The 13,818-nt window shown below is 35.4% G+C and overlaps 1 protein-coding gene across 4 annotated transcripts in view; it reads right to left on the bottom strand.

Annotated features, from left to right (window-relative positions):
- PGAP1 (post-GPI attachment to proteins inositol deacylase 1) overlaps window positions 1-13,818 on the bottom strand; it is a 91,421-nt gene that overhangs the window by 17,902 nt on the left and 59,701 nt on the right. For all 4 annotated transcript variants that reach the window (XM_002749587.6, XM_078328067.1, XM_035305202.3 and 1 more), the window contains one exon: window positions 12,870-12,963. In XM_002749587.6, the coding sequence (XP_002749633.1) occupies window positions 12,870-12,963 (94 nt within the window). The remainder of the gene's footprint in view (window positions 1-12,869; window positions 12,964-13,818) is intronic.

Genomic DNA, 13,818 nt, shown 5'->3' on the forward strand with positions numbered 1-13,818 from the left:
TCTTCCTTAGCCACATGTAGGATGAAAAGGTAATAATGAAGCATTGGCTGTTGGAAGGAGGAGAGGAAGGAGGGAAAGAGGAAGGAATGACAGATGAATGGAAGAAAGAAAAAATGGAAGGGAGGGAGGGAAAGAGGAAGAGAAAAAGAAGAGATGAGAGAGAAAGGAAGGAAAGAAAGAAAAGGAAACAAACTAGGATGACATGGAAGGAAATAGGGAGTGAGTGTCTCTTATTAGAAGTATATGTATTATGAACTATTCCTGCAGCAGCAACAGCAAAAAAAAAAAAAAGAATAGGGGTGGGGATGGGTGGGAAATAATCTGAATCTGATCACACCTATAGCTCTAATTATTAATTTATATAAAATAGAAAAACATGTTCAACTCCACCATGGGGAATGGAATCAGCAAAATCCAAACTAGCAAAATCCACTTTGTGGAAAATGAAAAAGTATATTTTAAAAAAGTTTTATTAGATTAAAAATTATAAGGGGAGAAAAAGATGAAGAATAGATCAAGAAACAATGTTTAAACTGTGAAAGCTGTCAGAATCAAAATGGCATCACGGTATTTAAAAAAAAAAAACCCTGACAAATACAGCCAGGAATGAAGGAAGTATTCTCATGCTTGTATACCTAATAACAAAACTATCACATAAGACTCTGCAAAAACCACAACTCTGCAGAAAGGCCACTGCAACCTTACCAAAAAAACAAAACAAAACATAACAAAACTTATCTGAGGACATCTGCCCAGCAACTACTTGTCTAACCTCAGGCTGGCACCACCCTTCAACGGGATCCTTGTAGCCAAGGATAATTATTTCAAAACAATTATGTAACCTTCCTCATTTTTTCTTTAACACCCATTGTCTTCCTTTACTTTCCTGGATTTGCAAACAATTTACTATGATTTGTAGATTCCTGCTGCAATAACCTATTCCCAAATAAGCATTATTTTCTTTTAGAGAGCCTCTCTCTGTTTGTTATTTAAGTTGACATTAACAGTATCCAGAGGTAGGACATGGAATAGGATTACTTTCAGACAGTTGACGATACTGAGAACTGGTGTGCAGTACTTACTCAAGCCCCTGGAGTTCTCTGCTTCCACAGCACACCTTTTGTCAGGCCAAGACTCTCTAAAATCAAGCAGAACCTCTCGACTTTATTCTGTGTCTGGTAAATAAAAGACCTTACATCTCACCTGGGATGACAGAAGACCTTTTGTCTTTTCTGGCAAGTCTTTCCTGGTGTAAAGACAAATTTCTTTGTGGTTTGAGGACCCTACTTTCTATGGAATTTACATTCTGTCTGTTAGACATGTCTTTTCTGGGGAATTTACTTTTGGTTTTCTGTGTGCCTAATTTAATATTTTACTTGATCTGCATCTTGGGTTAAAATTTATGTGAACATTTTTATCTCGGTTTCTTTTGATTTGGTTGTGTGTCTGTACATGATCTGGCTCTTTTCCCTGTGTGTTTATGAAAATCTTCTAACAGCAAAATAAAATTCTAAATGGTGGGTGCAGAATGACTCATTAGACATATGACTAGTCTAATGCGGTCACTATTATCTAAATCACTGGTCCAACCTCTTGAAATTCTCCAACAGGTTTATAGGATTTTCTTTACTCTTAATATATTAAGAAAAAAATGGAATGGTATTCTCAAATATTAATTAAGGGATGCCAGGTTTATTGGAATCCAACAGGCTATGGCCTGCTCTCACAGTTTAAACTGCTAAGCAAATTACATCAAGGAAAATTCAGAGCACAAATGGCCATTATTCAAATTAAAACACTGTGTAACTACAGAGTTAATATGTAAAGACTTCCATGTTCTCTAGCTCTTTTTTTTTTAATTTTTTTCTGTCTACTTTAAATCTGCTGACTTTTCTATGGTGTTGAGATAAAACTCACTGCTTATGGCATTCTGGTCAAGATTTTTTAGAAGTCTTAAAGGGCTTTAAGTTAATCACTTCAAAAATTACAGCAGTTCCATGGTAACTAGTAATCTAGACACCTTTTGGAAAGGCGAACTTGAGTTTACCTGACCAACAGTTGCTTAGGATGACAGAATAGTTAAATTGAAAGATAATCTTAGAGAAAAAAAAAAAGAACTAGATAAATATTTATACAGGTTAGGCTCTGAGGTTAAACAGGTCAAAATATTGAGCTCAGAGCAATAATATAAGATCTCTTTGTTTGGCATAAAAATTTTGCTTTTTTTTGCCATGCGGGAGCCAAAAAAAAAAAAAAAAAGCTAGAAGAAAACCCTGCTAAAATGTCTCTCTACCCACACTGACTAGTCAAGCAAACCAGACCAACAAACAAAAGATAAACTGAAGGTTACTTGGATATTTTGTTTTTCTTAAACAATTGCTGCCAGTCCTAGCTAAACATTGAAAATGTAACCCTTAAAAGGAAAAAAAGAGTAAAAGAGGATTTGAAAAAATCAAATTACTATGGAGACCACTTTACCCCAAATTTTGGTCCACAGTCTTAATTATATATAGGAGTTAAAGTTTAGCCAAATGAATAGGTCCCAATTTTGTCAGAAATATAATTTGGTTTATAAACCAGTGAGTTTGTATTACTACTTTATAATTAAAATTCCAAAATGAAAGCTCTAAGGCCTTTGAGTATGGCTGCGTATGTACAGCTATATTTATACATATGTAAATGTATTGGCAGAGTTGGCCAAAAACCCCTTAAGAAATTCTATTCAGATTGGCTTCAATAAATGAGTACTCATATAAATTATATACTAATTAACCCAGGTGTCTTTTAGTTCAGTGACTTAAGTAAATCTTTAAGAAAAAAGCTGGTTCTCCTCTATTAAATAGTAAAATAAGTGACAGTTCAAATTACCTGTTAAATTTAAGGTACTAAGAGTTAAATTTCTAATTAAAAATATAAATTACAATAACAATTCTAATTAATTTATACAAAATATATTTTAAAAGTATTGATGAGAAAAATTATAAGAAAGGCATAAAAATGTGTTCTTTATTGAGAACAAATAATTTTGTCTAATTTGGATGTTAAACGTTGTTTCAAAATACAGATCTAGAAAAAAAATAGAAGTAAGAGTGAAAGAAACCAGTAAGTGAGAGATGTAAAGAATGTTATCAAAGGTCTAAGTCATGAAAAAAGTTTATAAAGAGTGACTTCATGAAAGAAAATTTGCATGTGATCAAATTGGCTATAAAAGAGATTTGTGTCTTTCTAAAGATTAAACTTCAATACTAATGATATACTAATGCAAAACTAAAAATTTGGTCACCTATGTAAAAGCACCAAGGCTTTCTTGAATATAGGTTTACACTTAGAAAAGATCTTGATTTTTAAATCTGAAATCTGTTTCATTAATAGGCATCCTCTACATTGTACAGAGTTTCTGTTTCTGCCACATTTCCTCCTGAGATCTGCTCTTCCTCTCTTCCTTTGAGAAGGCCTCAGATGATAACCTCTTTCAACCTTTTTTGTCAGCTCCTGTAACTTTTTTCTCCAGTTCCAACTCTACTATTTAAAGCTGAAAATATTCATCTAGAAAGCCTAGATAAATAATGTTTTCCTCTTGGATAACTTGATTCTACATTCTTGGCTTTTCAAGATACGTCCGAATTATTCCATGTAATCAGGAAACTATGTCAAATGTTTTTACTTTATCTAAGAGCCACGTATTCCTCTGCTCCCAATACTAGTTTTCTTGTTTATATTCCTCTGTAATATGAGTTTACACTTATAACCTTAGATACAGTCTTCCTGTATCTGATTAAATTCAAGTACCCTGTTCATCAGGTTCATTCAAGTTCTGGGTTATCTAAATGAGTTTTCCATAATAAGATGCAGAAGACACAGTCACACTGCAACAGACTTTTCTTTACCTTTTGGTAATAAAAAACCTAATAAAGATAACACAGGAAATTACATAGTACTGACATTTTATGGGAAAATTTCCTGTGTTATTTTTATTAGGTTTTTTTATTACTTAGGAAAAGTGAGCTTTAAAAGGTTAAGATTTGTACATCCATACAATTTTCTGTGTTGCTTTTGAAGTCTTGAACAATGAGAACACATGGATACATCACATACTGGGGCCTGTCGCGGGGTGAGGGGCTAAGGGAGGGATAGCATTAGCAGAAATACCTAATGTAGATAACAGGGTGATGGATGCAGCAAAACCACCATGGCACATGTATACCTATGTAACAAACCTGCACGTTCTGCACATATACCCCAGAACTTAAAGTATGATAATAAACAAAAAAACTAACTACTATTATTTCACAGTGACCTGTGATCCTCTTTTGATCAAGGGTTTTGAAACTTTTGATATCTTTGGCAAGCTTCCCAAAGACGAAAATTTCTTTTCTTTTCTTTTTTTTGGTGGAGGAGTGCGATGGCACAATCATGGCTCACTGCAGGCTCAACCTTCCACGCTTAAGTGATCCTCCCTTCTCAGACTCCCAAGTGGCTGGGACTACAGGTGTACGCCACCACAACTGGCTAATTATTTTTTACTTTTGTACAGACAGGGTTTCACCATGTTGCGCAGAATAGTCTTGAATTCCTGGGCTCAAGTGATTCACCCGCCTAGGCCCCTAAAGTGCTGGGAGAACAGGCATAAGCCACCACACATGTGGCTGAAAATTCCAGACTAAGTCATTTTTACCTAGAATTAACTTTCCAATTTTCTAGTTGGGCCACTGAAGAGCCTGCAAGAATATATCTCTCACCGTCTAGAGATATTAAACAATTATGTTTATTTGGTAAATTACACGGAAACATTGTCAAATGATAAGTGACACTAGATCCTCTTTCAGTTATATTCATGTTATTGATATGCTACAAAATTATATAAATTCATAGAAATTGAATATGTTATCAGTCATAATTCTGGCTATGTTAAATCTTCTTTAAAGTTATATTTCTATGGATATCTTATTGATGTCAGCATTCTAAAAATTATGTAAAATTGATAAAAATCTGATGGTCCTGATATGATGCTGTCAGTCATGATTCTAGTTGGTATCTTAAAATTCTGCATGTTAACAGAAATAACTAAAATTTCCTTGTCACCTGGGGGCTTTCATCAGATTTTAGCCATGACTATTATAAGTTTCTGTCATCCACAGTTATTGTCTTAAATTTCTCTCAAAAAGCATTTGCAGTCAGCTGTATTGCAATCAAGCTTTTCATGAAATAACTTTAACAAGAACTCTTTCTCCTCCCCCTCTTTTCTTTTCCTTTAAAGACAGGGTCTAGCTCTGTTGCCCAGGCTGGAGTACAGTGTTACAACTGTAGCTTATTGCAACCTTGAACACCTAGGCTCAAGTGATCCTTCCACCTCAGCCTGCTAAATAGCTTGGACTGCAGGCATGCACCACCATACCCAGCTAATGTTTTTTTTTACTTTTTTTTTTTTTTTTTTTTTGTAGAAATGGGGTCTTTCTATCTTGCCCAGGCTGGTCTCAAACTCCAGGCCTCAAGTAATCCTTCTATCTCGGCCTCCCAAAGCACTGGGATTACTGAGTGAACCACAACACCTGTCCAATAAGTACTACTTTTTTTTGAGATGGAGTCTCGTTCTGTCGCCCAGGATGGAGTACAGTGGCGTGATCTTGTCTCACTTCAACCTCCACCTAATGGATTCAAGCAATTCTCCTGCCTCAGCCTTCTGAGTAGCTGGGATTACAGGCACACACAACCATGCCTGACTAATTTTTGTATTTTTAGTAGAGACAGGGTTTCACCATGTTGGCTAGTCTGGTCTCGAACCCCTAACCTCATAATTCGCCCGCCTTGGCCTCCCAACATTCTAGGATTATAGGCGTGAGTCACTGCACCCAGCCACAAGTACTCTTAAACACAGATTTCTGAAAACTTTAAGATCAATTAACTAAATAAAAATATCCAAAACTCTGATGAAAAAACTTATGGGCTCAGGAAACTAGTAATCAAAATAAAGTAGAAGAAAAAATAATTACATGTGATTGACCAACTGATAGTGTTTTTATGACTTCTACTTGAAATGGTGGTTCTTCACTTAAATGTTTTATTTTCCAGATTTAAGGAAAACTTCTCTCTTAAGCTACCAATTCAGTAAAATATACTTTTGTGAACAAAGATGGAATCATATACTTTTTCTCTCTACTTGGTTCCTACAAAATTTGGAAACTATCTGAGTATTCTTATGGCTGTATGATTTTTTTTGCATAAGTCCAGTAAATATCTGGCCTCTCCTTATAACAGGATACAACTGGAAATATTGTACTGAATGTTAGTTATATTACCAAGGCTTAATAAAAAATGTTGTATTTGAGAAGATGCACAGAATACCTGACTTTAATTCTAACCTGATAGTGAGTAAATAAAAACTGCCAACTGATGGCAGACCTAGGAACCTTAAGACCTTAAAAACTTCAAGAGGTTTTCATTGTTTTTGGTTTGTTGAGATGTAGCCTTGCTCTGTTGCCTAGTCTGGAGTGTACTGGCATGATCTCGGTTCACTGCAACCTCCACTTCCTGGGTTGAAGCAATTCTCGTGCCTCAGCCTCCTGAGTGGCTGAGATTATAGGCCTACACCACCATGCCTGGCTAATTTTTTGTATTTTTAGTAGAGATGGGGTTTTACCATGTTGGCTAGGCTGGTCTTGAACTCCTGACCTGAGGTGATCAACCCATCTCCACCTCCCCAAAGTGCTGGGATTACAGGCATGAGCCACCATGCCCAGCCCTCAAGAGGTTTTTAAATCTGAGATCGCTATGTGATCAATGTAGAGAGAAAAGAATTATGTTTGTAAAGAAAAGCTATAATACACCTGTTTTAGAATGTAGCTCTGTTCATTGTTTTCAAGTTCTTGATAGACTAGACTTGATACACTAGACTAGATCTTGAATTCGTCCAGATTCTTCCATTCCAACTTTCTTCTATGGTATTACTAAAAATGAGAACTGCTCTGTTCTGAAAGCCCTATAAGCTGAAACTTGATGCATTTTAAGAAATAAGCATCATGTTTGATATATGGGGCATAGGAAAAGTTCACCAAGCCATGTGATGTCATAATCAGAGTCATTCAAACTACAAACCAGGATGAGAAGTTGACACTTTCACTCTTCAGATAGCTTTTCCCAAGATATCAGAACAAGACTTCATATCATGAGACCCTTACCCTTCTTAATGATCTTTTTTTACTTGAAGGATAATGGTTATTTGATATATTCAACTGGTTGTGTTTAAGCCTAGGTTCAGGGTTCAAAACTACTATGCAAACTGATCATTTTACTTTGTATTTTCCCTTTTTAAACTGTCTATCTGTTTTTGTTTGTGTCTTCTCTGATTTATTTGAGCTGTGTTTTGTAATTCTCATTGTGGAGATCTTTCACCTCCCTGGTTAGCTATATTCCTAGGTATTTTATTCTTTTTGTGGCAGCTGTGAATGGGATTGCCTTTCTGAAGTCTTAGCCAGAGCAATCAGGCAAGAGACAGAAATAAAGGGCATCGAAATAGAGAGGAAGTCACACTATCTCTGTTTGCAGATGACGTGATTCTATATCTAGAAAACCCCATAGTCTCAGCTCAAAAGCTCCTTCAGCTGATAAATGACTTCAGCAAAGTTCCAGGATATAAAATCAATGTACAAAAATCACTAGCATTCCTCTATTAACTTGTTAAAATTTTTGTAGAAATACAAATCCTAACAGAAAATGCTGGCACTGCACTTTGAAATGATGGCAAGACTATGGAACAAACAAAACTAAACATAATAATGAACTCCAGGTAGGCTTAGCCTCAGAGCCACTCCCTTCAAACCTCCCTAGGTGCTCCAAATGTGGCTATAAAGTTTATGACACTGACTCCAAGTCACCAATCATTACAATGTGGGATTAGACCAGCAGCCTGGGACAGGTCTATTCCAGCACCAAGGGATATCAAAATCTAACAGTGGGGTGATTGATCAGTGATGCTTTCAGAGGAGGATCTTAATCAAAAGAGGGAAATGTGAAACTGGCCAGAATCAACATGGAGTCATTTGTGTTAAAAACAAAAACAAAAACAAACCCTGACAAACAGAGCTGTGGAAAGCTATGAAGAGAGAGTTCTCACACTTGTAGTCTTGATAATAAAACTAACACAAAAGACTGCAAAAACTGCAACCTTGAACAAACGCCTTCTCAACCTTACACATACAAAAAACTTTTCTCTGAGGACATCTGCCCAGCAACTGCCTGCTCAACCTCAGACTCTCACCGCCCTTGTTATTGATCCTGGTAGCCAAGAATAAGCATTTCAAAACAATTGGAATTTTTTATTTTTCCTTTAACATCCTTTGTCTTCCTTTACCTCCCTGAATATGCACAAGTTTACTGTAGCACACGTATTCCCATTGCAATGCCCTATTCCAAATAAACATCATTTTCCTTTAGAGAGCCTCTCTCTGTTATCTAAGTTGACAAAAACCTAACTGCACTGTGTGGATCTTCTTTGAAAATTCTTTAAACATTTTTTTAAAATATTGACTCCTAAACAATAAATGGGCTAATGAAGAAATTTATTAAAAATTAAAATATTCCCTGAGACAAATAAAAATGAAAACATAATATACCAAAATCTATGGAATATAGCAAAGAATGTTCTAAGAGGAGAGTTCATAGCAATACATGCCTAAATCAAAAAAGTAAAAAGACTTTAAATAAAAACCTAATGATGCATCTGAAGGACCTAGAAAAGCGAGAACAAATGAAAACCAAAATTAGTAGAAGGAATAAAATAAAGATCAGAGCAGAAATAAATGAAATTAAGACTGAAAAAATATGTCAGCTATGAACAAGCTTAAAAAAAAAATGATCAACAAAATGAAAAGTTGCTTTTTTGAAAAGTTAACCAAAATCTACAAACTTTTAGCTAGACTAAGAAAAAAAGAGAGAATACCCAAATAAATAAAATCAGAGACAAAGAAGGAGATATTACAATTGATATCAAAGAAATACAAATGATCATTAGAGAATTTAAATTATTGGACACATCCAGCCTACCAAGGTTGAATCAAGAAAAAAACTGAAAACCTCAACGGACCAATAACAAATAATGAGGCTAGGCATGGTGGTTCATGCTTGTAATCCCAGCACTTTGGGAGGCTGAGGCAGGCAGATCATTTGAGGTAAGGAGTTCAATACCAGCCTGGCCAATGTGGTGAAACCCCATCTCTACTAGAAATACAAAAAACTTAGCTGGGTGTGGTGGGGCATGCCTGTAATCCCAGCTACTCAGGAGAATCACTTGAACTTGGAAGCCACAGTTCACAGTTAGCCAAGATTGTGTCATTGCACTCCAGCCTGGGCAACAGAGCGAGACTTGTCTCAAAAAAAAAAAAAGGGAAATCAAGGAAGTTATCCCATTTACAATTAAATTATGTCTATGAATAAATTTAACCAAAGTAAAAGATCTCTACAGTGAAAACTATAAAACATCAATGAAAGAAACTGAAGAAGACACACAAAAAAATAGGAATTCCATCTATGTTCATGGATTGAAAGATTTAGCATCGTTAAACTGTCTACACTACCTCAAACAATGTATAGCTTCAATGAAATCCCTATCAAAATACTAATGACAGTCTTCACTGATATAGAAAAAAACAATCCTAAAATCATATGGTACCACAAAGACCCCAATAGCCAAAGTAATCCCGAGCAAAAAGAAAGAAGCTGGAGGGATCACATTACCTGACTTCAAAATACACTACAAAGCTATAGCAACCAAAACAGTTAAGTACTGGCATAAAACAGATACATGAACCAATGGAACAGAATAGAGATCCCCGAAATTAATCCACTCATTTACAGCCAACTAATTTTCAATAAAGACACCAAAACACACATTGGGTAAAGGACAGTCTTTTCAATAAATGGTGCTGGGAAAACTGGAAATTTATAGGCAGAAGTAAGAAACTAGATCCCTATGTTTTACCATATGCAAAAATTAAATCAAAATAAAGACAATTTAAAACCTGAAATGAAACTACAAGAAGAAGATAATGGAGAAATGCTTTAGGACATTGGTCTGGCAAATATTCCTTGGGTAAGACATCAAAAGTACATGCAATATAAGCAAAATGGGATTATATCAAGGTAAAAAGCTACTGCACAGCAAAGGCAACAATCAACAAAGTGAAGAGATAAACCGAAGACTAGGAAAAAAATTGCAAACTATCCATCTGTTAAGGGATTAATAAACAGAATATATAAGGAACTCAACTCAACAACAAAACAAGGAAATACCCTAATTTTAAAAGTGGCCAAAAGATCAGAACAGACATTTCTCTAAAGAAGATATGCCAATGACCAATAGATAAATTTTTTAAAATGTTCAATATCACTAATCACCAGAAAAATGTACATCAAAACCACAATGAGATATTATCTCACCCTAGTTAAAATGGCTTGCTATAAAAAAAAAGACAAAAAATAACAAGTGCTGCTGAGGATACAGAAAAAGGGGAACAATAGTACACTACTGCTACAAATGCCAACTAGTACAGCCACTATGAAAAACAGTCTGGGACGGGCGTGGTGGCTCATGCCTGTAATCCCAGCACTTTGGGAGGCCGAGGCCGGAGGATCACAAGGTCAAGAGGTCGAGATCATCCTGGCCAGCATAGTAAAACCCCGTCTCTACTAAAAATAAAAAAAAAAAATTAGCTGGGTGTGGTGGCGTGCACCCGTAGTCCCAGCTACTGGAAAGGCTGAGGCAGAAGAATTGTTTGAACCCGGGAGGCGGAGGTTGCACTGAGCCAACGTCGCACCACTGCACTCCGGCCTGGTGCCTGGTGACGGAGTGAGACTCTGTCTCGAAAAAAAAAACAGTCTGGAGGCCCTTCAAAAAACTACAAATAAATCTGCCATATGACCCAGCAATCTTACTGCTGTATATATTATCCAAAAAGAAAGGAAATCAGTATATTGAAGAGATATTTGCATTCCCATGTTTACTGTAGCACTAGTCACAATGACCAAAATATAGAATCAACCTAAAGTCTATCAACAAATGAATGGATAGAGAAAGTGGTAATATATTATACACTATGGAATATTATTTAGACATAAAAAGAATGAAATTCTGTCATCTGCAGCAACAAGGATGTAACTGACAAGACATTATGTTAAGTGATAAGCCAGGCATAGAAAGACAAATATTATTTGCTCTCATTACATGTGGGAATTTAAAAAGTTGATCTCATGAAGCTAGAGAATAGATGGTTACCAGAGGATGGAAAAGGAAAAGAGGGATGGAGGGATGAAGAAAGAATGGTTAATAGGTATAAAAGTACAGTTAGAAGAAATAAAGTCTAGAGTTTGATAGCACAGTAGGATGACTATAGTTAACGTTTTTTTTTTTTTTGAGACAGAGTTTCACTCTTGTTGCCCCAGTGGTTCAATCTCGGCTCACTGCAACCTCCACCTCCCAGGTTCAAGCAATTCTCCTGCCTCAGCCTTCCAAGTAGCTGGGATTACAGGTACCCGCCACCACACCTGCCTAATTTTTTTGTATTTATAGTAGGGACAGGGTTTCACCATATTGGCCAGGGTGGTCTGAAACTTCTGACCTCAGGTGATCCACCTGCCTCAGCCTCCCAAAGTGCTGGGATTACAGGAACGAGCCATTGCACTCAGCCAGGATGACTATCGTTAATAATTTATTGTGTATTTTAAAATAGCTAGATTTGGAATGTTCCCAACACAAAGAAATGATAAGCGTTTGAGTTGATGCCTAATTACCCTGATTTGACCTTTATACATTTATATAAATGTATCAAAATATCACACGTACCCCCATAAATAAGTACAATTATATAAATTGTACCTATTTATATAATAGGTACTTATATATATGTACATATATATATATGTACAAGTATATAAATTGTACCTATTTATGGGGTACGTGTGATATTTAATTTAACCAAATAAATTAAAAATAAAATCCTTTTTAAAAAGTCATTTGAAGCCAAGCATGGTGGCTCACACCTATAATCCCAGCACTTGGGAAGCTGAAGTAGTCAGACCGTGAGGTCAGGAGTTTGAGACCAGCCTAGCCAACATCATGAAATCCTGTCACTACTAAAAATACAAAAATTAGCTGGGCATGGTGGTAGGCACCTGTAATCCCAGCTACTTGGAAGGCTGAGGCAGGAGAATTGCTTGAACCTAGGAGGCGGAGGTTGCAGTGAGCCAAGATCGCACCACTGCACTTCAGCCTGGACGACAAGAGCAAAACTCTGCCTTAAAAAAAAAAAATGCATTTGATAATATTAGGGTATTACTGTTAATTTTTTGGTGTGTATTATGGTTAAATGTTTTACCCCTTTTTAAGTCATAAATACTAACAAAATTATTATATGAAGATAATTATACTTCTTGATTCCTATGTAAATTTTAAAAAATTACTTAATCTGGTTAAATTCAAAGTTATTTTTTCCATTAAAAAATGACACTGATACAAAACTGACAAGCTAAGAGAATGTTAATAATTTGCAGGTGTCTTGGAACCACAAATTGAAGGTCTCTGGACTAGCTTCCTCAAACTATTTTGGGATTAGCCGTTGACAGCAGAAAAGTAATAAAGATGCAGAGAAGACTCATCATAAAATTACATGATATTTTCAAGAGCTTTCAAGAACAGAATAGCAACTACTATTATGTGGCATAATCATAAAATAATAAAAAGGGAGTTCAAAGAACTCTCTTAAATATGTCTCCTCATACAATACAATGGAATTATATATAAAAACATACATGTAGAACTAATAGTTGTGCTACTTTAATATTCAAAACAAAAGTAATTTAAAAATTAGAAGCATTCTTACCTGTTGAGAAAAGAGAATATAATTGTCCTCCATAAGCAAGAAGGATACTAGATACGACATAAGCAGGAAGAGCTCCACCATGAAATCTAACTACCTAAAAAACAAGTCAATGGGCAACTCCTGAATATTCATGTTAATGAAATAAATGTACTTTCGCATAAAATTTAAAAGTTGTTTTTATGCCTTTCCTGACCTGGCCACAAAGATATTTCCAGTAAAAGTATCAAAAACTCTAGTAAAATAAATGTTGAAAATATATAGCAAACTAAAAATGTAACTGAATTTTTCATCAAAGGCATAACAGAACATATCATTGAGTAGCACATGCTACAAAACTGCTTTTCAGGACACACTGATTATTTACTACGTGGCAGGCATGACAGTATATACCTTATATGCATTATCCCATGTCCTTCTCCCAATATCTTTTGAGGTAGCTCTTATCCCTATTTTATAGACAAAGAAATTCAGGCATGAGAGCCCAACTAACTTGTACAATTAAAAATATAGTAGGCAAGTTACTTAGCTCTCCCTATGTCTTTATCAGTAAATAGTAACAATGATAGTATGTACTTTATAGATAGTTATGAGGAGTAGACATGTTTATTTGTGTAAGGCATTCAGAATATTAATTCATATATGACAAGTTATCAGATAATGTTAACTGCTTTATTAACTTTTTATGTCCTTCATCGTGTTTGAAAATTTTACGGAACTAGGTTTTAAAATTAGTGCCTAAGTTCATAATCATTATGTTATGGTGCCTCAAGTCATTGTATCAGCTCTCTATAAAATACATGCAACAAAAACAAAGCCTTAAGTTCTTTTAATGTTACATTATTAAAAGGAAATTTACTTTAAAGCATGTTCTCCATTCCACAGAATTTTTTTAGAACATGTATAAACTTCTCTGGCAACCTGAGGAAAGCTCTGGAAGTACAAGCTTACA

This window comes from Callithrix jacchus, chromosome 6, assembly GCF_049354715.1.
Source record: "Callithrix jacchus isolate 240 chromosome 6, calJac240_pri, whole genome shotgun sequence".
NCBI lineage: Eukaryota > Metazoa > Chordata > Mammalia > Primates > Cebidae > Callithrix > Callithrix jacchus.